Source organism: Centroberyx affinis, unplaced genomic scaffold (assembly GCF_046629955.1).
Source record: "Centroberyx affinis isolate AG114_WGS23_722 - 3 ecotype Tasmania unplaced genomic scaffold, CSIRO-AGI_Caff_v1 ptg000578l_1, whole genome shotgun sequence".
NCBI lineage: Eukaryota > Metazoa > Chordata > Actinopteri > Beryciformes > Berycidae > Centroberyx > Centroberyx affinis.
Window position 1 is genome coordinate 10,628 of NW_027279218.1, and position 26,208 is coordinate 36,835.

General features: G+C 43.3%; 1 protein-coding gene across 1 annotated transcript in view; it reads right to left on the reverse strand.

Moving 5' to 3' along the window:
• Positions 1-8,794: 8,794 nt before the first annotated feature.
• LOC139643202 (C-type lectin domain family 18 member A-like) overlaps positions 8,795-26,208 on the reverse strand; it is a gene marked incomplete at its 3' end in the record, with an annotated part of 38,379 nt that continues 20,965 nt past the window's right edge. Inside the window, exon 12 of the mRNA XM_071518385.1 lies at positions 8,795-8,870. Coding sequence (XP_071374486.1) covers positions 8,795-8,870 — 76 coding nt within the window. The remainder of the gene's footprint in view (positions 8,871-26,208) is intronic.

Genomic DNA, 26,208 nt, shown 5'->3' on the forward strand with positions numbered 1-26,208 from the left:
TGTCATTCATTATAGCACAGGGTCTGGCTGGGAACGGTAATTGGTAATTTCAGAGTTGAAAACTCCTCATCAGGATATTTAGTGCTTATTAGCTGCATTAGACAGCAGTAAGGTGACAAGTGACATCCAGGGCAATCACAGAGGTTCCCCCAAAGAGCATGAGAAGCAGCATATCAAGACACTTCTTCTAACAGGGGCCTATCCCCATTAGAATAGACTTAAAATGCAAAGTTAAAAGGTTGGCGGAGACTGCCTGGAGTAATTAATCCTTCCAGCCCTTTCAACTCGGTCCAGCCCCTGCGTCTTTTTCACATGGTGAACTGCGCTGTTGTCCTGAAATGATTAAAGAATTAAAAGCTAAAAGTCATTTCAGCGCTGCTGCATGAAGGGCAAAGCGGCATGGCTGCGCCGAGCTAAAATTAACTTCTACCAAAAGAAAAGCAAAAAGGACGAGAAACTGTCACAAAAATACCAAAGCTCCGAGTGTACGTGTTTGTATGTGTGTGTATGTGAGTAGTTATATCTAGATGAACTGCGTGCCCCTACTTCGTCGGAAGCATCCGTCATCCACCCACTGAGGATAGTTCACAAAGACAGCTCCCACCTCAAACAACAGGAGAGGAGCCCAACATTTGAGTGCTATATAGGGCAAATAATAAGCTGCCGATCAGGACGGCCCCTCAGGAGAGCTGTCTGTGGTTTAGCTGTGATCGACAGGACTGACATTTGCTGAGTCAACCTCAGACTGCAGTCTGTGGTCCTCACCTGAGGACACTTTAACCTAGGCCAACATCCGCCCTGTTCAATCAACAACCTCTCTGTCTTACAGTATGCATCGCTTTCTAAAGACATAGAGACGGAGAGAGGGAGAGAGCGATCGAAAGAAAGAGAAAGAAAGAGACAGAGATGTGTTAAAACTGTGAGACATGTGTACTAGTTTAAGACACTGCAACTGTAGGAAAACTAAGAGGGCTGGTATTGCAGACACATAACAAACAAGAGCCATTAGCTGAGTTTATGGTGATTCAGGACTAATGCAGCAGAACTAAATGCACAGATAGTCTATCCCAAGTTTTTGGAGGATGGATATTGATTGAAAAGGGTGATCACTGCATAAGCTCACAGATAATTCAGTGCATTTATGTGTGTGTGTGTGTGTGTGTGTGTGTGTGTGGCATTTGAAGGGCATTCATCAGTAGGCACCTCAGGTCTGATTGAAAGAATAAATGGAGTGTAAAGCTGTAGGGACGTGGCTTCTAAGTGTGTGTGTGAGTACGTGTGTTTGTGTGTCCTTCGTGATTGAGACCACAGGTCAACAAAGGTCTGGCCCTGCTTTCCCCGAAGCATTAATTACCATAAGTTGGTCATCAGTGAGCATGTGCAGCAGTGTGCCAGAGAGACGGCCAAGCCACAGCCTGGTGCCTTTTTACTGATCTGTCTTTGTATCAGTTTCCCTCCCTACATATGTATGTAAGTCAATACTGAGTGTGCATCATTGTGAGTGTGTGACTGCATGCATACATAAGTGTGTGAGCATGTGAGTGTGTGTGTGTTTGTGCATGTGTTAGCTAAACCTTTTGACTTTTCTCTCTGTTTTCCTAAGCTCACACCATTCTGATGGGGTCACTGATACAGTATTCCTTGGGGCATGTGGTCACTTATACCCCTTATACCACACACACACACACACACACACACACACACACACACACACACTCTCTGTCTCACGCACACACTAGTCCCAGCTCACTCTTCTGTTCTCCCCTGCTCACCCCCATTACCCCTCTGTGCTGACAGAGAGCTTTTCCAGTCCAGGCCAGAGAATAGGGTCTCCTGCTGCCTCCCAAACGCTGACACGCTCAAACACCCCCCCCTCACACACACACACGCACACACACGCACACACACACCTCCTCCACTGCACTCCCTCGATCTCTCATTCCCTGTATTGCTTCCCCCTCTATCTCGGTGTCATTCTGCGGCTCTCTTTGTGTCAGCAGAATGAACTTGGAATTATTTCGCTGTGTGTTCTGGTCCCTAGTCGCACTCTGTAAAGTCGCTGTCAGCTCCAATCTGGCGACCCGCGCGGCAACGGGAGCCGAGAGAAAAAAAACACACTACAAAGTCCACAATCCCTCGGCAACGTAAACAGGAACTGAATGAGAACAACACTGGGCCACTACAGGCTGTAATCACAGGCTGTGATGAACTGCTGAGCAAACCGGAGTCTAAAAAGGTTACCTAATGTACTGTGCAGCAGGCAGTGGGAGCTGTAACAGAGCCAGGAAGAGTGTCAGACAGTAAGGCAGAGAAGCTGTTCCTTCAACTTGATGTTGAGTTCCTCGACAGGAGCACCTGGATATATTCACGCATTTTCAGCAATGCTGTGTACCTGAATATCAAGGTTGCAAACTTTCACCACACCCCGCTATGGTGAAGGGCGCTTCTGAACAATTGTTTATATAGTTTTATTTTTCGCTGGGCCAGGAGAGGCAGGTTGCTCCTCTAAGCTGACTGACTGTCTAAATGCAAGCCAGTATTGATTGTCCTTCCGCGGGCTTTTCACAGAGCCTTGCTGAGGACAGATTAAATGTGTTATAAGTCATTAAGAGCTCCAGGCATCAAATCACACCTGTCTGACTCACAATACATTGACGTATAGTGCTACGACTAACTTTTTTTAATTTTTTGGAGGCAACCTTTGGGTGTGTACTGATGCCTGGGCTGTGTGTGAGTTTGTTCATGTGCTCAACAGGCAAGGATATCGGTGTGTGCCTGTGTGTGTATTTGCTTGTATGCATGTGTGTGTCTACGCATGTTTACAGTTTACCCTTTTTGTACTGTGCTGAATATCGTCGGTGCATGTGTCAGTGTGCTGGGTATACGTGCAGAGGCAATTGAATCTGTGTGTGTTTGTGAGCATGCACATACTTCTGACTGTGTGTGTGCGTGTGTGTACGCGTGCGTGTGTGTGTGTATAGTCGGGAGGGAGCAGGCTCGTCCTCTCACTGCCCCGAGGGCTCAGAGCCCATTTCCTGTTGTGCAGTGTGATAAGTTTCCCTGTCAGATCCTCCCAGCACCACTATATTTCTGATAAGCTCCACTGCTAGTTTTCCCGACCTCTGGCACAGAGATCAATTTGAGATTGATTCAGAATGCCCTGCTGGGTCGAGCTGGAAGATCAATTTGAGATGGATTGTTCACGCCAGGGGGCCAACGGCACGCAGTGCAGTGCTCACTCGCTTCCCCTCCTCCGCTTTCTTCACCCCCTCACACTCCCCGATTGTTGTTATTTCTCCCTCTTCGCCTTTATTTCTTCCCTATCTACTCCTCTCTCTTTTAATTGTCTCGCACTTTTCCTCTGTACTGACGTTACTCGCTGTATTACACCCTGTTTTTTTCACCTTTCTACATCGATACTTATTCATTCCTCCTTTTCCCCCTCTCCCTCCCTCCTTCCCTCGCTTTCTTCCTCCCAGAGAAAGAGGCAGTAGGGATAGAGATGACTTCATTAGCTGAGGGACCAACCCCTGTAGAGTGATAAGCCTGCGGGAGAGGGGAGATAACTCATCAGGCTTGGTAATGCACAGAGACCACAGAGAATATGGATAGATACCCATTGATACACACACACACACACACACACACACACATTCACACAAACAGAAATATAATTTCATTCTCTCAGTTATGTGATCATGGCCATCCTTGCCATCATGCCCCGAGCTAGCAGTGTCACCACCGCTGGCTCATGACCTTATCTCCACACAACGAATCATCATGCCTACAGCTACCTCATCACTCTCTCTCTCTCTCTCTCTCTCTCTCTCTCTCTCTCCTCTCCTTCCCCATACCTCTCCCTCCATCCCACCTCTCTCCCATCTTCGGCCGCTCTCTGCTGTTCTAAAGGCCTGGTGACGGCACTGAAATCAGCAGATGCACTCTCTTTCTCAGCACAGTCTGACCTTTTCCCCAGCAGTACATCCACCTCTGACTGCACTGACCTTTACCTACAGTACAGCCCCCGTCAGCCCTCAGAGGAATGGACTCCAGACAGTAAAACGCCTGCACGTCCATGCAGAGAGAATACCGACAAGGACACAGGAAAAAGATGGACAGAAAAATGCCAGTTACACAGTGAGATTGATGCTAGAAGTGGAAGGGAAAGCCATGGTAATATATAAACAAGACTAATTAGTGTGCTGTTTTTCTGCAAAGTCAGAGGAGTTGATTGACCATATGATGTCTGAACATACAGAGTTGCTATTCGCAATGGCAACATAGATCTATTAGTCACACAGGCCTAGACCTCTCTCCACACTTGGTTTCACTTTATTTTACCGCTGTGCAGACACCAGCAGAACAGTCTTGCGAGGGGAATTGTGAGGGGAAACTAAAAAGGGGGAAATTCATCACAGAGCGCTGTGATATATTCTTTTATACTTTACAATATAAAATAAATGGATGGCACAAACCAGTATTGTGGTGGGAGGGCAAACATTTTAATTTGTATATATATATCTTTTCCTCATGTTTATGAATTGATTATTTTTAATATACTAATATGCCAACATGCCAATACTTTCCATGCTTAAACTGTAGATTTTTATGCTAAGATGCCTTTCGAAAATCCAGCCAAGCCTGTGTTCGACTAAGAGGATTGGACATCAGCAGACAAACAGTATTGTTGCAGCCACACCTTTCTGCCCTCAGGAAGGGAAGACTGGAGGGAGGGAAAGGGGATGATGGTGGCGGGCTGCAACTCAGTAATCGACAGAGACACACATAGCCCAGACCCTGCCATGAGCTGAAACCTATAGACTCCTGCATGGCTCCAGAGCAACATGTCCACATTTCACAGCATATCTTGTGCATCAAGCACTATGATGCATCTTATTCATCTCATTTTTCACATTAAATAACAATAAATAAATAGGATATATTATACATTATCAGCCTGTCTGCGGCCCTGTGTGTTACATGCCTAAATCTGATTGTTCACCTAAAACTGGCTTTTTTAGTGATGTCCAGGATGTTTTGGGGCGTATATCCGTGGGTGAGTGTTGTAATGTCCAGCGGTGAGCTGGGCTGTGGTTATCAAGGTTATAGCAACAACAACAATGTCGGAAAGCAGAAATAAAAGAATAGTGAGGTACTACATGCTGCAGACAAGGCTCGATCAACAGTTTCATTGCAGATGCCAGCCTCAGACTAGATGCAGTACACAGCTCATCAAGATGAGTGACAAGTTTTGGGGCGGGACCAACTCAGGAGGAGGAGGGTGGGACTAACAATATATTTTTCCTGCCTCAAGGTGAAAAGTTGCATATTGTAGCTTTAAAGGATCTCTTCTCAATAGGGGCCATATTGCCTAATGCCTTGCAAAGAAAAGTTGCCCTAGCCCACCTCTTTGCCCCCTTCCTGTCAGCCTGTCATCTATCTTTGTAAACTCTGCCCCCAGATTAGACCTGTCAGTTGCGGCATACTGTGTATCACACAGGACATCATCACCCACCGCTTCTGGCAACGGCAGAGTTCATAGCCTGAAGCCTCCATCTCTCCAGGCTCCATCAGCCTTTTTAAGCCTATGACAGATGGGTCTGCTGTATTATTTCCCCCCTAACTCCCACTCCTCCATGACCAGCCCCTCTGATAATTAAAACAGATGAGGGAATATTAGAAGAATGGAGCGCGTGGAGAAAGCAGACGAAAATACCAGAGACCAGATGCTCAGTACACTCTGCCGCTCTGCGTTCAGACCGTTCTCCTCTCCTCTCCTCTCCTCTCCTCTCCTCTCCTCTCCTCTCCTCTCCTCTCCTCTCCTCTCCTCTCCGCCTCTCTCTTTCCTCTCTCCACTGAGATGTTAAATGGAGCAGACAATAAATAAATGACCACTGTGATGACCAGAACACAAGCTGGACATTTACAGTATATTGACAAGGCTACGACCACACAGACACTGACTAGACAGCTGGAGTGCTTGAGGTTTGCAGAGCCTCCCTTTGAGTTTGGTCAAAACCTTGGGGAAGGAACGGAGGATTAAGGAATTGATCTTCTTCTCACACTTATGGGTCTAGTAAACTTCTTCACCATTTCTCAGCCTCTTCTTTAAGATGTGGTGACACAGAAAGCATAAAAAGGCCAAAAAATGTTTAACTTCAGTAGCTTTTTGTCCTGGTTAAACCATACATCACTACAAGCCATGGGGATGTGTTGAATGTACACACACACACACACACACAGGCCTCTGAGACTTCCTCTGGCACCTGAGCCTCCCTATACAGGCCACACAGTACAGTGAGCTTTTGTAGCAGTGCACTGGAGCAGACAGAGGCCACGGCTGCAGTGGCAGCAGCATCTGGGCCGTGAACGCTTCCCACTCTCTCCACCCCATTGCTCCTTCCACAGCTGGGGCTTGCCAAGCTAGAGGGGACCTGTGACAGCCAGGAACCACGGACGACAAATGATGACAAAACCCTTATGTTGTCAGGGTCGTTCTGGAGCAAATGGCCTGGGGGGAGACACATGAGAGAGTGATAATGGAAAGAAAGAAAGAGGGGGGAAAGCAGCGCCTGCTATCTCATGTGACAAAAAATGAAGTACCTGGAGTACATCTAGACATATAAAATGAAAAGGTTTAACTGAGTTTAACCGTAGGGCAAGTGATGCTTTTATTTATCAACTTGATAAAAACTTTCTAGTGGTAGTAACTAACAGCACTCCAGAAATCCTGGCAAACTGCATGTCGTTGCATCCGTAGATTACATTGCCTTAGCATCTTAGACATGAGTTAGACAGTTTGCTAGCAAAGTAATCTAGGCCACAGGCAATAGTGTTCATTGGCCAGCTTTGTGAAAACAGTGGGAGGAGGAGGGAGGAGAGAGGGCACACTGCTGCCAGCAGCACAGAGCAAGACTGTTGGAGTTTGGACAGAGAGATTCTTGGTAGCAGACTTGTCATGGTTTACTTGTGGGACTTCTGCTGTGTTGTAGTTTCTGTTTTTGGAAAATGATCATGTAGATTGGCTAATGTTATGCTAGATGCATTATTGCTCTCACTTTCTCTTCCACTCAAAATCTAGGATTGCAATGCAGGGCAAAGGATAAACACTTTATGATGCTATCTTTCATAAAAAACGTGACAGCAAAACCATTTTAATTGCTGTTAATACTTGCAGTTTGGGGTCACGTGCAAATCACTGTTTTGTTGTGACACCACACTTGGTGGGTCCAGATTGGCTCTCAGTTTAGGTGACATAACCAACTTGTTTTGGCCAGAAACTTGAAATGGCCAGAAAAAAGCCAACCTGGCCCTCTGTAATAAAAAATCCATGTCATCTCTGCATGTATCAGGTGGGCTGAGGCTATATAAGGGCCAATACCTCAGGTGTCTTCCATCCCCGGTCAGTCGATGTGTGTGTGTGTGTGTGTGTGTTGAGGGTGTTCGGGGTGGAGGAGGGGGGTTGTAACCTTGTTGATGCACAGTTGCACGCTATACAATGACTGCATGGTGGAATGGGCAAATAATGTTCGATAGTTGAACGTTTGGGCAGAGTTGGTCAGAGACAGAGGGAACTGAGGAGTGAGCACAGTCAGAAAGGGACGGCCGATGTGGATAGAGTGTGGGCATAACACTCTCAGTCTCACATACTAAATTATTTGTACCGCTACATACTATGGTGTGATGAACCCTGGAGACAACAGAGGGCCAGAGAAGGGAGCTGCCAGTAATGCAAAAATATCAATATTTATTGGGTAGCTGAAAACATATGTGGAGTCCCAATTATACAAAAGCAGTAAATAATAATGAGAATTGCTGATTAGGTTGGGGACGATGAAGTTGGCATTCATATAAAGAGCCTTATAGGCTATAATTTCTGTTAGTGCTCGAAGCCTTCTCTTATTTGTACTCTATGCCCTACCTATTTTGCATTTTGGTCTCCTGATGGATCTCTTACAAGAGAATCTCTTACTCTCTATCTCCCCTACCTGAAGAAGTCATTGTCGGCTAAACTTGTTTTGTGCCTTTATCCATATAGCCTTTCACAGCCATCTCATTATTATTTGGTGTCTTTGGATAATTGGGACTTCACATATGTTTCAAGCTACCCAAAAAATATTGATATCTTTGCATTAGTGGCAGCTCCCGCCTCCATTTTGATTATTTTTTGTTTCCCGTCGAGCGCCTTGCCTATCGTTTCCATGATATTGCTGTATGACAACAGAGGGACAACAGAGATTCATTTGGACTTTGAGAGGACATATGGGAGAATACCCGCATTGTCACAGTCAGTGGGGTAAGAGCCGAGCAATAAGGATCAATCCAAACTTGAAACTTCACACAGAGTTCAGTATGCACAAGCGTTGCCTATGGAGGGAAAGAGTAATGAAGGTATGAATGAATTCAAACAAGTCCGCACACTGTAGCCTCTCCCACTAACTAACATTAACTGTGCGCTGAGATAGTCGGCGGAGGGAACCCCCCCTTTCCCTCCGCCGACTATCTCAGCGCACAGTTAATGTTAGTGTAGCTGCACGTTGCTGTATTGAACCGCAGCAATAAACAGTAATCAGCTCCAATCATATGTGTGCACTACATCAACAGATAGATTAAAACATTGACTGATAGCGACAGCACCTCTGGCTGAAATCAATAGCAGTCTACATACACAGCTGGAACAAAGCTAATAACGAATAATGCTGCATTGATTGCAAGGCTGAGGTATGGCAAATAATAGAGCGTGTGATTATCGGTGAGTGAGGAGGGAAGCTGAGGAGTTTCGTTTCATACTCACCCATAAGAGGTGCTGCTGGCTCGCTTGCTCGCCATCCTGGAGCGGCTGGACTTCAACTCTCCACTCATGCTCATGTCTGGAGGGAACAGCAAGCACAGATTACAGTTAAGAAATATAACATAACACAGTATACATACAAAGCGTCGACATGACAAGATATCAACATATAGATACATTACCTTGGATACCATATATTCTGTTTTAGCCAACCCTGAATATTGTCAGATTATGTTTATCCTACCTTATGTTCTCTCTTTCTATTTCAGTAAACACTCCTAATCTTTTGTTTGTTTTCATGGTGCAATTCAATGTTAGCCAACTCTGTAGCTGTTGTAATCATTCAGCATGATAATGAGTAAAGGGCTGGCCAAGGCTGATATCAACTGATTCTCACATCTCTCTTCCTGCACTCCCTGTTGGTAACTCCACCCACTCTGAGCCAGCTGTTCACCTCCATGTTTGTCTTCTGTCTGCGAGCGTACATCAGAAACCTGGTGACGCTTTAGACTCTTCTCACAAGCCAAAACACTCTCTTTCTCTCTGTTTTATCTCTTTCTCTTTTGCAAACACATCCATACACATGTTCCAACGGCTCAATTAACTATGAGCCATCTTGATTACAGGATATGCCAACAGCTCACTGTTCATGCTGTTAGTGGGATGGCATTGATTTACTAAAGGTGAACAGAAGAGAGGAGTTAAAAGAGAGAAGAGAAGGGAAGAAAGGAGAGAGGAGAGGGGAGGGGAGGAGAGGAGAGGAGAGGAGAGGAGGCCAGTCTGACATGGACAGATGGGTGGTGAATGGAGTGTGACTGGGCCAGCTGCACACACACTCACACAGCGTGAGTATCAAATGGCTGGAAGCTACAATTAATTAAATATGGGTTTGAATGTGTGCGGAAAAAAAAAATCTACCACTTAGACAATATCTACATGCCTTTACCTCCCACAGCAGAGACAATTTTCTGACAGTTTAGAGTCAAGCGGTGACCTACCTGACCCTGTGCTGCAGCCAGCACCTCTCTGCTGCCAAGGAACTGTTACCTGCCTGACCCCCACACACACACACACACTTCTGCATAAACACACAGTTGCTGTATACACTATATTTTGTAATTTTTTTTTTTTTTGATTAATTGTTCAGCTCTAGTATATAGCAATGTAGTTTCACTGTATGTATCTGCTGAGACCAGCACAGTGTATATACTATGTATATTGATGTATACACCACTGTAGTGGGAGGTCATTTTCAAGTGACACAGTGTGTGTAAAGATGACAAAAACAGAGTGATCTATGTTTCTATAGCGAGGAAGATGTGTGTTGAAAACACACTGTACTCTACCTCATCGACACAGAATGACAGGGAACAAAAACACAAAAACAGAACATGTTATGCATGAGCTGAGCTGCATGGGGCAGAAGTGATTGTATGGCAGAGGGAACACTGTATTTTATGTTGTGTTTGCTGAGCCACACGACGACTATATGATTGACTGTGTGATGAAGCCATTACACAGGCAGAGAGAGGGGGGTGCTGCTGAGCACAGTTGTCTCGCTCTACAGGAGCAAAGCCTCAGGAGGCAATCTAACTGCTGTTTGGTAAACAAAATCCTATACACTGCAATTAGCCTCTCCAGGGCCGACTACATACACACATACGCGTGCACACACACACCCACACACACCCTAATATAGAAGCGTTTTGCCATGGTGAGGATTAGCAAAAATGTCCTCAAAAGTAGTTTTCACACTATTTGTGTCTGCGAGGATGACTTCACAAGTAGGTATGTACCCAACCCTGCGCCATACAGACACACACACACACACACACACACACACACACACACACACACACACACACACACACGTCACGGGAACATGGCATGCACATGAGCCCTGAGCCCTTTAAGCAACCAAGATGCTGTAGTGAGTAGGGAGACTGTCTGGAGTCAACCGTCTATCAGCTGAACAGGATGTTCAAAAACCTGTGTTGGCAAACATTTGCCCTGCTGAAGTGTCTTTGAGCAAGACACTGAATCCTCATGAGCTTCAGGGCTGCTGCTCTGTAGCTGACCTCTGACCTCTCTGTGGAGGGTGCGAGCAAAAAGACAAATTTCCCAATCAATAATATATCACATTAAGTCAGCAGCCATTTGAGACCGGCTGCCTTGTATCATAGCTTTGACTAAAAATTATTTAAAAAAATTTTGTATGCTGGAATTGGTTGTCATTTTTCTTTTTCTTTGTTTATTTTAACCTTAATCTAATAAGGTAGTCCCATTCAGATTAAATGTCTCTTTTTCAAAAGGGACCTGTGCAAGCAACAGACATAAAATAACAAACATGTAAATTGCAGACAAACAGCGTGAGTAAAAATGGAATCAAAATGACATAAAACGTAAGTGGAAATTCAACATTCACTTTACAAATGATGAAAAAGCAGAAGTCCTGTAGACCAGCAGGATTGAGCCTGAATAAATCTTGACTAAAGAAAATGTTGTATGCTAATACTGCACCACTATCAAAATCAATACCAAAACTGAATGTTATTACCAAAGGGTGAATTTGAATTGTTGACCTTCCATGAAATAATCAAGTCACTAAATGTGCAGTTACACCCTCTGACATTGTGGCCTGCAATAAAAGAGAGAAGACTCCCTCTGAAACCTCATCAATCAGACAGAAACAGAAACCAACCGGTTGTGTCATCAGGTAGACAGCGTGTCCGTAAATAGGAGCAGAGGCCACCAGAGGGCACGCCAAGGTCGCACGAGATCAGCCATAATCATAACCACAGGATTATAAAGCCGCGACCCGGCCGTCATCTGCAGTCTGTCAGTGGGGCTTGTATGTTCGAACGGCAGGCTGCATGCCAGGCTGTTGCTTCACACTGAGCCAGAGTGAGCGCTTGTGTCTAAAGCTGGCTTAATCACACTACCTGGAAAAAAATTACACAATAACAACAACATGCACAAGTTTTTTGTTTTTTTTTAAATCTCCAGAGGCAGCAGGGGGGCCTAGTGGTTAGAGAGGCTGTAAACCTGGATGAGTTCAAAACACTAAGCATCCGCCCTGCTGAAGTGTCCTTGAGCAAAACACTGAATCTCTACCAGCTCCGTTGCTGCTGCTCTGTAGCTGAAGACGTGCTTTGACCTCCTTGGCTACAGTAAAAAGAGAATTTCCATTTGGGGATCAATAAAATATCTTATTATTACTTTTATTACATTACCACCTGAAATTAGGCTTCAGGTGGATTGTAATCTGTGTAATTCTAAAACTCAAGTGGGCTCTGTAGGAACAGATGAATTGTGGGACATCGTGCGCTGCATGTGCTGCATGTTCACAGACTTTGTTGGCAAGCAGCCTTGTCTACTCAACAACCACACACACACACACACACACACACACACACACACACACACGCACCACGGCAGGGTGGAAAAGCCTCTAAAAGTCTCCTATGAAACCCATACTAATGAAATTCTTTTAGGTGGGTTGGCATCTGCTTAAGGCAGGGTGACCGACCCCACATATTAGGGGAAACTGGCACACACACACACACACACACACACACACACACACTAATATATCCTATTCATTTGTAGACTTTGAAGTCACTAATGTGTGGGACATGGGATAATAATATAATGGGATTTTAAAGATGTCAACACAGGATGCAATAGAGAGAGACAGTGTACAAAACATTGCTAAATTTTTTATCTTCCATATTGATACATTTTCTGTTTTCCATATTCTTCCATTGTGCGTGCTATGGGTTAGCCCATGTCCCTTGATGTTGGATATCGATTTTTTTTTTTTTTAAACATAGAAATCAATCAGCAAATGGCAAAACAGGACACAAGAATGCTTCATTGTATGCTTGGACTGATGTCTAAAGGCTGACTGTTATAAATGTTTGAAATGGTATTTAACTTTAAGAAATACCAATGTTTTGGTGATCCTGCTCACAGGTCTTTCTTTTGTTGTTGCATTCCTTGAACGCTCAAAGAAGACAAAAAAATGCAGCAAATATGACTAAACTCCTTCACGACAATGATTTGAGTCCAACGAGAAAGTATGCTGCAGTGAAAGATTATAATTTTCTGGTCCTTGCCGTGTATTGTGCACACTGCAGAATTTCCCTTTACTACTGACACATCACTTCTTATGATTTGATATACTTTCTTTTATTTGTAATCACAATGGTAAAACCGCCAGCTATTTTTTGCAATTGCTCAACTTAACCTTAAAGTTGCAGTTGTCAAGAAGTGATGCTATTTGCTTTCAAGTAGCAGATAGTTTAAATGCAAAATGGCTAATGTTGGGAGGTATATGCAGTGTGTACAATGAGTTTGTTCACCTGCGCGCAGTTACACATTTTTGTACATGACCACTGGGTGATTTTGTCAAATTTAATAAAGGGGATGGTAGCCAGGTAACACTTTTTCACTACTGTTTTGCCTTAAATCTCTAAATAACAAGAGGAATGCGTTACATATTTACTGCTGACAAGTGGGATGGCGCCCACTTTCCTATCCTCCAAATCTCCCTCTGTTTGCAGCCTGCCATGGAGACCATTTTATAAACCTGAGAGAAAAATTGATTGTATACTTGTATCCACTTTAATGCCTACACGGCTTTTCAGCCCTCAGTTCAGGCAGAGGTTTATTCATCAGGCCACAAGCTGGCACCATACAGAGGGAGAGAAGGTAGTTTGTCAGATGTGGGTGTAAAAGCAGAGCCCCCCCGCCTGCATGCCTCTCACTGATCGACACAGCACTCTGTCTGTCACGCTGCTCTCAGAGCTGCTGCTGCTCCTCCATCTCCTGCAGTCCAACTGACCTCGGGTCAGATCTAGAGCCGGGCTACCACCGCGAAGGGAGAGCTTTTCGTTTTTGTGCTCAAGGCTAAATGTAATGTAATCACAGGCATCACTGTCAAAATATTAGGGTAGATTATAACCCTGACAGATAAAGAAAGAGAAGCAGATAGGACAGATAGGCAGAGTAGATGTGGATAAATGACATGGAGAGACAGATGCTGGGGCGTGTCGGAATGATAAACTGGGATCTTTATGCCATAGCGATGATACAGGGGGCAAATGAAAGCTCTTCTGATAGTTGCAGTACAGCAGTGTAGATGCAGTGGTGCAGTGAGACTATGAATAGAGATCCTGCAAAGGCTCTTGACCTCCCAGCAGACCACATCACACCACAACAAATCACACAAGGACAATCTAAGAAGCATTTCACTTCCACCGTGAACTCTTTCAGCCTCTTCATGGCCATATCTCCACCGTAGCCCTTCGCTTCTCCAATGGGCTTTGTGAGTGGAGAGCTGCCTCTGAACTAGTGTGTGAAGTTGTGTAGAGAGTGAAGAGCTGTAGGCACTGCGCCTGCATTTCTGATAAAGCTCTCTGATAAGGAATTTTTCACAACATAAATATACAATTCTATCTATGATACGAGGGAAAATAATCACCAAGGAGTACAATGTAATTAAGCCTTCAGCCATTCTTCTTTTTTTTGTCTCACTAGCCTTCCTCTCCACAGAGAGTGCTGACCCTGTGCCCTTATTCTGCCAGTGTGAGAGGCCACGCTGACTGTAGTGTTGGAACACACCTCACAGTTCTGCTGTAGACATGAAGTTGTCAGACACACTGTTTACCATCATACACTCCCTTGTATTATTTCCACCTCCCCCTTCTCCAATTCACCATCTGATGACTGTTCCCAAGTACATGAGTGTGTAGAAATGGAGAAAACCAGAGAGAGGAGGGTGGAGGGGGGAAAGAGAAAAGGATTGAAGAGGAAGGACAGTGACTGGCCAAGTGTGTTGTAAAGGATGATAACATGGAGAGGAATCAAAGGGAAAGAGAAAGGGTACTTGAGGAAAAGAAAGCACATAAACGGCAGGGAAAAGCACAAAAATGGGCAACAGAGTGGAAACACAGTGCTGCATGCAAACATTTACTCTCTCCCTCTCTCTCTCTCTCTCTCTCTCTTTCTCTCTCTCTCTCTTTCACACATACACACACATACACACACACAGGGATATACCCCGGTATACTCACATCTTGGGCTGCGGTGTTCACTCTTGAACAGGGTCATATCAGGGACGCAAAAACCAAGAGGGCGGCTGAGGAGACTGAGAGAAGAGAGGCTCGCTGGGGGATTCCTGGCTTCTCTCTTGTAACTCTCTCTCTCCTTCTCTCTCTCTCTTTCTCTCTCTCTCTCTCTCTCTCTCTCTCTCTCTCTCTTTACGTCCTCACTCTTGCTGTCTGTGTGTTTAGGCTAGCGTTAGGCTGACTGCTGTGTTACTACTGAGTCAGTGTCAAACCAGCTAGAGAAGCACCACCGGGATGTACCAAATCTTTTCCTGTGGCAGGGGTGGATGGGGGCAGCACCGGGCCGTTCCATTAGCTGGAGAACCGGCAGGGGGATTGGATGAGTGTGCAGCTGGTTTCCCCTCAGCAACAGGAGCTTGGCAGGAGCTCAGGGCTTACAAATTCCATGCAGGCAAGGAGGAAGCTTCCATGGTGTGTGTGCATGTGTGCATGTGTGTATGTGTGTATGTGTGTATGTGTGTATGTGTGCATGTGTGCATGTGTGTATGTGTGTGCCTTAATGCACATGCACAGGTCGAGCGGTGGGGAGAGGGTTGCCAGGGTGCTGAACTGAATCTGTGAGGCAGAGTCTAAGAGCAGAAACCTGAGGACACAGCAGCTCCAGACTGAGGTGGAGCACATTGCACTGACACTGCACAGACCCATGCTGTATATACTCAAACACACACACACACACACACACACACACAGATATACAGACACACTGACACATACACGCACAACTCTCACGCTCACAAACACAATGATTAAACACGGCACCCATTAGTTTCCCCCTACAATTTGTCTTGAAATATTTCATATGAAGGCTGATGAAGACACTTGAAATGCAGTGAGATAATAGAGGAAGAGAAGGGGAGGGGAGTGGGAGAGACTCAACTTGTTGCAGAAAGAGCATCATTAAGGCATTAATTAATGATTAAGAGAGAGGCATTCAGGGGATAATGCACACACACACACACACACACACACACACACTGTGAAGGGAGAAGCACACACAGTGTCTTGAGGCCAATGTGATTAGACATAGGAGATAAAGAGATTGAGGACATGTATAGCAATTGCTGTCTCACTGCAGATGATGAACTAACAAACAAGCGTGGTATTATAGGTTCAACTCTCTCAGACTGACATTGTACAATCACAGACTTAATCTCTGCCCTGAACTTGAACCTTATTTGACTGGTAAGCTAAACAGAATGAGAAAGCCACAAAAGCTTTCATAACAACTCCAGGACCAGCATCATTAATATCACATATCACAGCATTATTTTCATCATTCAGATCTTGATTATAACTAGCACTGCACCTGAAACCTACCCAGCTGAATCTGTCTTTACATATTAGAAACTATGTGTGCTGTCTAATTGATGTTCCATTTCTTTGTGTGGTATACAGCAAGTAGTTTGAGTAAAGAGTACACCTGCGGGTGTTTAATCTTTCTGGCTCTCGAGGAGAGCCTTTCATGTGGGTTTAATTAGCTTCTTTAACAGTCAACACAGGGTAAGACTGGCTGTAAGCCAGACTTTAATCTTAGCCAACGCCAAAAAGATTATTACCTCTTTTCACACTACACTTAACCCAGGGACAACTAAATTATACAACCTTTTAACCATTGGCTAACTGGGCTCTCAGTAGTGTGACAAGGGAATAAATGATCTCTGGGCCAACTCTGAGCCTAAGGTTAACGGCATCACTGAGTTAGAAAGGTACAATGTGAGGAGCACTGTTTCTGTTGTATTGTATAATGAGGCTGAGTGATCTCTGTGGTATATTTTCTCAGTTATCTTGTGCCACACAAACACATTTGAACAACATAGCTACATAAAATACACTGGTAAGGTGCAGTGTCTATAATAGCTGGTATGTGTGTCAATTCCATCCCAAAATATTTTAACTCATAATAATATAATGGCATATTGGCATGATGGAAAAAAATTCATATTGGCATAATGACATAATGACATAATGACATAATGGCATATTATCATAAAGGCATAATGGCATCTTGCCATAATGTCATCATGACATTTGACATAAAGATACCGTGACATATTGGTATAATGACAAAATGATGTAATGGCCTATTGGCATGCTGTTATAATGACATATTGCCATAACAACACAATGATATATTGCCATAATTACATAATGCACATGAAAACACAATGGAAAGACAACATGTTGACTTATCTTTACTTATACTTACACCATAACACCTCAAGTAATACAAATTACCTTCACATAGTGTTTGTTTATGGAGACCTAGTTTGTATTTTATCATTTTCTTCATTTTAGTTTGCCCAAATAATCCATAAGCATACGTAAAAAAAACCATAATATTGATATTGTGCTTTACTCTAGCAAGCTAGTTAGCTACATGACTACAGCTATTTGCATGTGTTGTGATGGTTAGGCTGGCAAGCTAACATTACTTGTTTAGCCTACAGGAGCTAAAGTTAGAAGCTTTTAGGAAACCTCCAATAATGTCACACACCAGGAAGAACAACGATCTCCAGCTTTTTGCCCTGTGATTCGTTCTTGTGCCGCGAATCACAAAAAAAGTTGAAATTTTTTCAACTTTTCTCATCACATCTCAGGCCTGGTTTATGTCGTCACCTATCCCATCATGCTATGCGCACATGGTTATTCAGAGGCAAACTGTTTGCCTGAGTTTCCTCTGTAGTATCAGCAAGAGAAATGCCATCAGTGTCAAGGCAATCAACCACATCCAATATGCACACAGTGTCATGAGTCACAGAGAAAAACAGACAAGCAAAGGCAAGCGCACATGTGCACGAACACACACAAAACACACAGTTTACATACATACAAACACATATAAATAAATCACCATCATTATACTGTATCTCTGCAGTCCAAATAGATAGATAGATAGATAGATAGATAGATAGATAATTGCTGTATCTGTATTTGAACTCACACTCGCAATTCATAACACTTTAGATTCTGGAGGGAAAGATATTTCCACCAACTTCACTGGTTCATGACATTGACTTCATCCAGTCTTTCCAGATACCTGACAGTGATCCTAATGCATCTATCAGAGGAATTAGAAACAGAAAGAGCAGAGAAAGGAGGGGAATGAGAGAGGGACAGTGGGGAGGAAAAGAGCTAGTGGAGCAGAACTCTACTTGATGCAGCCCAGCGGACTGACTCACCTAAACAGAAAGGGTTGGGGGGGCGGGGTGGGGGCGGGAGGGCAAAGAGAGGGGGAGACAAACAGAGAGAAAATTAGCCTGCAGGCACGGAAATGGTTGGAATGAGTAGAGGAAAGAGAAACACAGCAGAGGTGGATAGGGGAGAATGAAAGAAAGAACAAAACTGAGTATAGGGGGAAGTGGGAGAACAAGTGTTATTACTGATATAGGTGAGGAATTGTTTAACCTGGCATATTCTAGCAGGATTGGAGAATAACAGGATACATGTAACTGGATTAAAAAACGCTATTCAGACTGCAGATACTTCAAGAAATGGGAGATTGGGTATTTTCCAAGTCCGCTTTGGTAACATGCAACTTCTTGAAGAAATTTCCTGGAAAGAACTGCAAAATTATTTACTGGTTATATGGAAAATCCAGAGGTTTTGGTGTGCCTAGAAGTATGCACTTATGTGGAAACTAGGCTATAGACCTACAGGAAGTGGTTTGTTTTAGTTGACATTCTCAAGCTGTGCTTAGCCCACTGACAAATTGACCACATCAAAGCGAAGTCCGTAGGCTATCTGCAGCTGATGAATACACACAAGGAGGCAGGCACTCTCTAACAGGTTACCACAGATCACTTGCTGGAGAAACATGATTGTTAAATTCCAAACAAAACATCCCTTTTCTATTATTCCTTTTGTTTATTGGCCTGTATGGGAAATTTAGCAGAGAGAAAAATCTGTTACAGTTTATATCTCCTGCCATGAAGCTCTGTCGCAGGAGCATGATAATTCACAGCTAGATTGATAACTAAGACCCTTGTTTCCTTGTTCTCATTTACCCAAACCGCCAACCAGTACTGCATTCTGCCACAGAGTAATTTAGAGCCAAGTCACAGCTGAATTCTCATAGAGATTGAAATGCAAATAGGTTGGAGAGAGAATCTGAAAATAAGATATCAAGAGTCTGGTGTTGGGTAAGGGCTTCAGACACCTACAAATCGTTGCACAGGAAGATTTTTTCACTACATACTCCAAAAATACTTAATAATAATTTTAACTGTAATAGTTTTAACTGTAATTCTCCATCCAATATGGCAAACAATTCCTTCAAATTGGAGCTGAATAGGAAGACAAAACAACAAAAAAGGTGTTACTGTCAAAATACTAATGGAATCCAAAATCCCCCTGAATTTGACCTCTAGGTCTGGAAAGAAATTTCTTCTTATTTTTTTTTTTTTAATTTAATTTAATTTTTTTCTTGTTGTAGTGCTTTTTCCTCTGCTGGTTTGAATCATAATTGCTGAAGAGGGAAGGGGGCTTCAGTAAATCCTGAACAACACATGAAATGGGTTGGCTGGGAAAACTGACTCACTTGCTTGATTGAAACTACTATGAATTGTAATTCTGTTTTTTTCTTTCTTTTTTTTCTGAAAATCATAACACTGGTGGTAGTAGTAGTAATAATAATAGTGGTATTAAAATATGTTGTTGTGCGTTGGTCACAGCCCTTAAAAATGCAATAATTTGTACATAGGCAACAAATCTTTTAACAGCACAGCACTAATAACGTTGTGAAATGCAAGCCATATCATATGCTGCAGTTCTGGTTCTCTCTCTCTCTCTCTCTCTCTCTCTCTCTCTCTCACTCCCGCTACCTGTCTCATCATCATCATTATTATCTTCTAGGCCTGCTGGCCGCCTGCTTGTTTGCAAATGAAACATGTCATTCAGTTTGACACATTTTGCTGCATCCTGTTGCAGTGCAGTTTTTTATTCTGTGCTTTTTCAGCTCCCTTTTTCTCTCCATTCTGTTTACAATCCGAATTAAGGTTATACTTCTTCTCTTTATTTTATACACAACGTGTAAAATCGTCATTGCCATTATGTCATTAGCTGACTAATCACATTATAAAACAAACCTGGGCTTGACCAATTTTTGTGTGTTGGAGGGGCGTATCACTATGTGTGTGTTTGTGTGTGTGTGTGTGTCTGTGTGTGCACCACTGGCAGTCTGACACACAGAGAAAAGGAGAAAGAGAGCCGGTCAAACCTCACAGACCATCAGTGGTTGGTTCACGCATCAAGTCAACTTGGTCAGTTTCTAAAACTGCTCCATCGCCCCTCTTTCCTGATTAGCCGCTGTGTGCATGCATAGCAAGGCAGACACTACAACTCAGTCAGGTAAGCCCAATGAAAATGAGTGTTCACAGAGGTATTACTGTATCTTGACATGATAATCTTCTTTTTAAATGCACCACTGCTCTTTTCCCTGCCACCATGGAGCATTGAAGACAGCTCATACATTATCATGAGTGCCTTTTCTCTTTCCTCCCCCCTTCTCTCTTTCACCCCCCACCCCCATCCCCCTCATCCCCACCACTCTCTTTCTAGCTGGAGTGTCTCAGTGTGAAAACCTCATTATGTTCTGGTATTGGACCTGCAAACTCAATTGGACAGAGAGCTAGCGTCTGGGTCTGAGCCGTGTTTGCTAGAGTGTGTGTGTGTGTGTGTGTGTGTGTGTGTGTGCGTGTGTGTGTGTGTGCGTGTGCATGCATGCTTGCGTCTGTGTGTGTGTGTTGGTGCCTGTGTGTGTGATCAATTGTGGATAAATCAGGTAGAACTCCATCAAAGTGACAGTGGCCAGGTGGGGAGATTTTCCCCTTTCCAAGCATTGGGTAACCGTGGCAGCAGCGTGAGTTGGACAGGCGGATGATAAGAGGCCTGTGGCCAGCTACCCCATTTCACAAAGCTTTAACTGGCACCTCACTCACTCTGCTTCGCAGCTCGCCCTCAGCTATCACACTCAGCACACTCCCAGCTCCGCACTGCTCAGTAAACTCCTGCCTTCTGGAGCTACAGTGTCTTTTCTCATCTAGTCTATCCAATAGATATATATTGTAGTGACTTCATCATGAGGATTTATATTTCAACTCTATCTTCATAGCTTATTATGGATGTGAAACATATATATTTGTAATCTGGGTGTGATGGAGAACAGTCTACGACCTTGGAGTCCAATTTTTTGCTGCTTTGATGTAAAAGTGGGGCAGTGTACAGTAATGTGAAGCATGGCATTAGACAGTAGCACAAGTCTCTTTGTTGTTTGGATTTGGTTTTGGTGCTGGTAACTTTGAATGTGAGTCAACATAGTATCCTCTGTCCCATTTGATCTCAGTTTTGGATGAGGCTATGTATCCTGAGGGCATCTCTATGGCCCATGGATGCAGAACACACAGGCTGACTAAAAGCCCTGTCCAAACTTGTGATGTGTTGAACAGAGACAAAAGGCTCAGCTAGGAGCAGCCCAGACTCCTCAGAGGATAATCCAACATATATTGGCCGGTCTCTGATGAGTAGTTAGGAGCGAGGTGAAATTATGCTCTAAGATGGTGAGAGTGTAAAACCCAGTTAACTTTGCATTAGCACCTCTTTCCCCATCTTCTGCGATCGCTGACTGTGTGTAATGAGACAGACGCGGCAGAGAGTGTGGTTAAACTGAGTAGCATTCACAAACAGCCCCATTCATCATCCCCCGCAGCCCTGTCTCTCTGTGTCAGGGAGAGCCTCGTTCACTCGGGCCGCCCGGCTGTGACGATAAAACTCCAACCAACCAGACGTCGCTGCACCGGCCAGAGAGCCTGACAGAAAGCAGAGCAGGGAGAAACGCACAAAGACGAGACCGCCATGGAGGAGACATGGAAACAATAATCAGTCTAATTGAACAGATAGTTCATCCAGCCTCATCTTCACGCACAGAGAATTAGAGGTCAAATGTAATTGCAGTGTGGTTATGGGGGGCACGGCATAGGCCTACACAGAGTTTGGGATTCACACGGACAGTAACTACACACACACACACAGATACACACATGCACAGGCACACACACACACACACACACACACACACACACACACACAAACTCAACATGTAAACTGAGACTCTCTGTCTCTCATCAGAGAAGGGGCTTTAAAATAATTAGGAGAAAAATTGTTTTTCAATGTCTGTAGAAGATATTTGGTCCCATGTATGTCCAATTTGCTGCCACCCTCACAAACTAATTATCATCTCTAGATCCAACTAGATGATTCTGTAAAGGAGGATCCCCTCGACAAACAAGCTGTACACACTCATGTCTGCAGGACAAAGACATGCAGACACATACCATGACAAGCATGACCCAAATTCTCACTCTTATTTTATATAAACACATATATAAACAAATTGTTCTTATGTTTACAGTATGAGGCAAATACATAATGAAATGTTTATTTAAGATTATACAGTATATTGCAATAAATTAATTCAGTTGAGTAAATAAGTAAGTAAGATTAAGTAAAGTTGGCTTACTTTTAATTGATTTAGAGTTACTTCAAACACAGAAACTGTATGACCCACTGACATTAGCAGACTGCTGATATCATCTTTTGGGAGACTCTGCAAAGCCCAAAATACAGTCTCTTACACCGCAAAACCATTTTAGCTGCAGGGCAGATTATGTTCTACTTTACTTGTACTGTTCTGTGAAGAATACAGTAAAGGATGACTTAATGACTATGTCAGCATTCAGAGTTTGGCTTGCCAGCTAATTTGTTTTATTTTAGTTTTTTTTTCCTGTGCCCTACAACTGACTCGATAACTACTAAATCTGCCTATTCGTCATCTCTCTCTCTCTTTCTCTCTCTCTCTCTCTCTCTCCCCCCCTCTCTCTCTCTCTTTCTTTGTTTAGCCAGATGAAGGTAATTTAAGTCTTTAAGTCAACATTATGCAACCTAAAGTTATACCTCCTCTCTTTGTTGTGAATGACTATCCATCAGGTTCAATTTCAGTTCAGACAAAATTGTTTTGGGTTCGGGTCAGACTGGACGTTTAAGTCAGGATCTGCGGTACAGTGAGCTAATGGGATACTCTGTAGCTGGAGGGAAAGAGAAGAGAATATACAGTAATGGGTAGTAGCACGTTGCAAATAAGCTCTTTGTGAAAAGGTGTGTACAGTGTATTAGTATGAAATGTGAGTGACATTTTGGCATAATGCAGAAAGATCAGAATGATGCTGTAAATAAAGGACTAAAGGCAGAGAAAGTGAACAGAGGGGGATCTGGGGGCAGAGGGGCGCTAATAGTTAGAGAAGCCAGATTATGAGAGGTAAGCAGTATGAAATCCGGGTGGGGAAACCTGGCAGGGGAAGTGAAGGACTAACAGTTGACTAACACCTCTGGGTGCATCGGAGCAAGGCACTTGATGGCAGATTGCTCCAGTGGAGCTGCTCAGTGTCCAGTGGTAGAAGACGGTGGCATGGATGTCTGTAAGTGGATAAATGTGAAGCAGAACGGGTAAAAAAGAGCAAACCTTCCCTGAATGAATAAAAGTTATAAAGCTGATGCTGAATAAACTACTCTTTCAATGTGTCCAAATGATTCTCTAATTTGGCACTGATCTCGGGCCTATAATCCTATTGTCTTCCAGTGATTTTGTTTAAAAAATATGGAGCCATTCCACATAAATACACATTTTGCTTACCACATTGTTCTCCTTTCTGTTGCAAATATGGATTTTCCCGAGCAAAGGCAAAATCAATACAATATGTTGCACTTATATGTGATAAAGAGATAGCTGTTAAAGGTATTGTAGCTGAGAGAGAGAGAGAGAGAGAGAGAGAGAGCGAGAGAGAGAGCAGAGAGAATATAAATTGGCTGATCATCTCGTCTCCGTCAAGCAGAGACTGATCCTCACCAAGTACAGGCTCAGTGACCACCAACTGGCAAATAAAAAAAGGAAGATATAAAAAGTCTTGGCTACCCATAGAGGAGAAACATGTATGTGGTCACTGCCTGCGGGGGAGGTTGAGACATGCACTTCCTCCTCAAATGTGAAAAATACTCCTCATTAAGAGTGTTTCCATGCCAAAATTGTGAATATAATGCCAGGATTCCTTCACCTTAATGATGAGGAAAAAGTCAAAATCTTCATAGGCGAAGGAGGAGAAACAGCCTCTCGCAGCTAGATATATCTCAGACTGCCACAGAAGGAGAGGAGATACTGACTGACGACATCTGAGTCATTAAACTGTTTTCTTACTGTTTTATTTTTCTTTTATTTCTTAGAAGTAATGCTATATTATCATACTTTAGATTGTAATTATCTATATATACACAACCACTAGTTACATACACTTTAGACTTACTGATACCCACTCTGCAGTGGAGTTTCTGGGTAGCTAAGTATGCAGTAACACACACACACACTCACACACACACTGATACATTGGGAAAACAGTGATTGTTACATTTACTGTTTTACTGTTCACTTCAGTCCCCATTTTTGTTTTATCAGTTACCAATTGTAACTGAAGATTTGGCAACATCGTTATCTTTGAACATTCATGGCAATTAAGCATACTGAACTGAACGGAACTAACTGAACTGAGAGAGGGAGAGAGAGAGGGAGAGAGAGAGAGAGAGAGAGAGAGAGAGGGAGAGACAGACAGTCAGACAGACAGACAGACAGAGACAGAGACCATCATGCAGATAAAGGTAATCCTCTAGTGACTTCATCTGTCACAGTAACTAACCGTGGTTATTATTTATTTCATTTTTGCACATTCGCTATTCAATTCAATACACTGGCCTTGGCAAGAAAATGCAACCATAATGATAAAAAAAACTTGTGGTTGGCTGGTTAGGTCTACTAGTGAATTGTTTTGGATCAATGAGTGTGTTGACATGCACATTAATATTTTAGCTTTCTGTCAAGTATTTCTTGACAGAGTATTAGCATTCCATGTAAGAGTTTATGCAAGTGAACGCCACATCCTGGATAAGCTCATATCACATCCACAAGACATTCAAATATTATATTATTCATAATATTTATCACGTATTGATCAAAAATAATTCATACCAATTGCTGTCTACTATGGACTGTGAGGAACTTGAGTAGGATTAGTGAGATATTCAATAATTATTCTATATGTCAAGCTAGCTAAGTAGCCATTTTGACAAATCAAATTGCTCTTATCCTAGATTCCACTCCTGGCTAAAGGATGTGGTCAAAAAGCTGATACTAGTTCATTTGTTTTTAGATTGTATTGGTCAAGACTGTTAGGGATTGTGGTAAATATTTATAACAAATTGAAATGATATAGGTGTTTGAAATTGTTACTTAGTGTTGTGAGGCCTCTGCTTTGTGTCAGAACAACATCCATGACAATATTGAACAGTAACTCACTGCTTCCTGGTTATTACCACTTAATCAACCACTCATCCACTTACCAAGAGCTCCCTCTCTCTCTCTCTCTCTCTCTCTCTCTCTCTCTCTATCTCTCTCTCCCCTCTCTCTCCCTCTCTCTCTCTTTGAGCCCTCTCATATAGTATGTCATTGGAGCAGATTAGGTGGCGTATCCTCACACAGCGAATCATTCCTGCTCATCCTTTGCACGACTTCTCTTCTGCCGGTTCCTCCTCCGTTCAGCAAATGATAAACTCCCCTTCTGTCAGGCCGCATCACTCTTTGAAGTTAATGAGACAAAACTATCAGTCGTTTCGCTTTTAATTAGAAAACGGACAGAATGATTACATTTTTAATTGAGGCTGTCATTTTCAATTAAGATATGACATCCTTGAGAAGCCCTCTCCTCTCTCTCCCTCTTTATTTATTCATTTATCAGCACCCTTCTCAAGATGTTCCACTCCTTTGCCTCCTCATCTCTTTTCTCTTCCTTTCCTCCTCTCTGTGTTAGGGACCCTTCTCATCAATGGATGATAATGAAAGTCCCTCCATTGTCAAGCACTTCCATTGCTTTTCTCTATGTGTCTTTTAATATCCTCTTTTTGCGGACATCTTACAATCTTGTCTGGTCGCTCCGCTCTAGATTCCACTTCAGTCTTGCTCATCTCCCTTTATATTCATTTTTTTCTCTCTCCTGTTTTTGTCTCTCACTAGTCTACCGCCTTCTTCTTTTCCCCGCAGTATACGGGCCTTATACATCCCACTCTCCTGATTTGTCGAACTTCATTTCTTCTATTCCTTCACACGTATGTCCCTCTGCTCATGCACTCTCTCCCTTCCTTGCCTCTCCCTCTCTCCCACGTGGACTATCCTCTCATTCTTCTCCCACCGTCCCT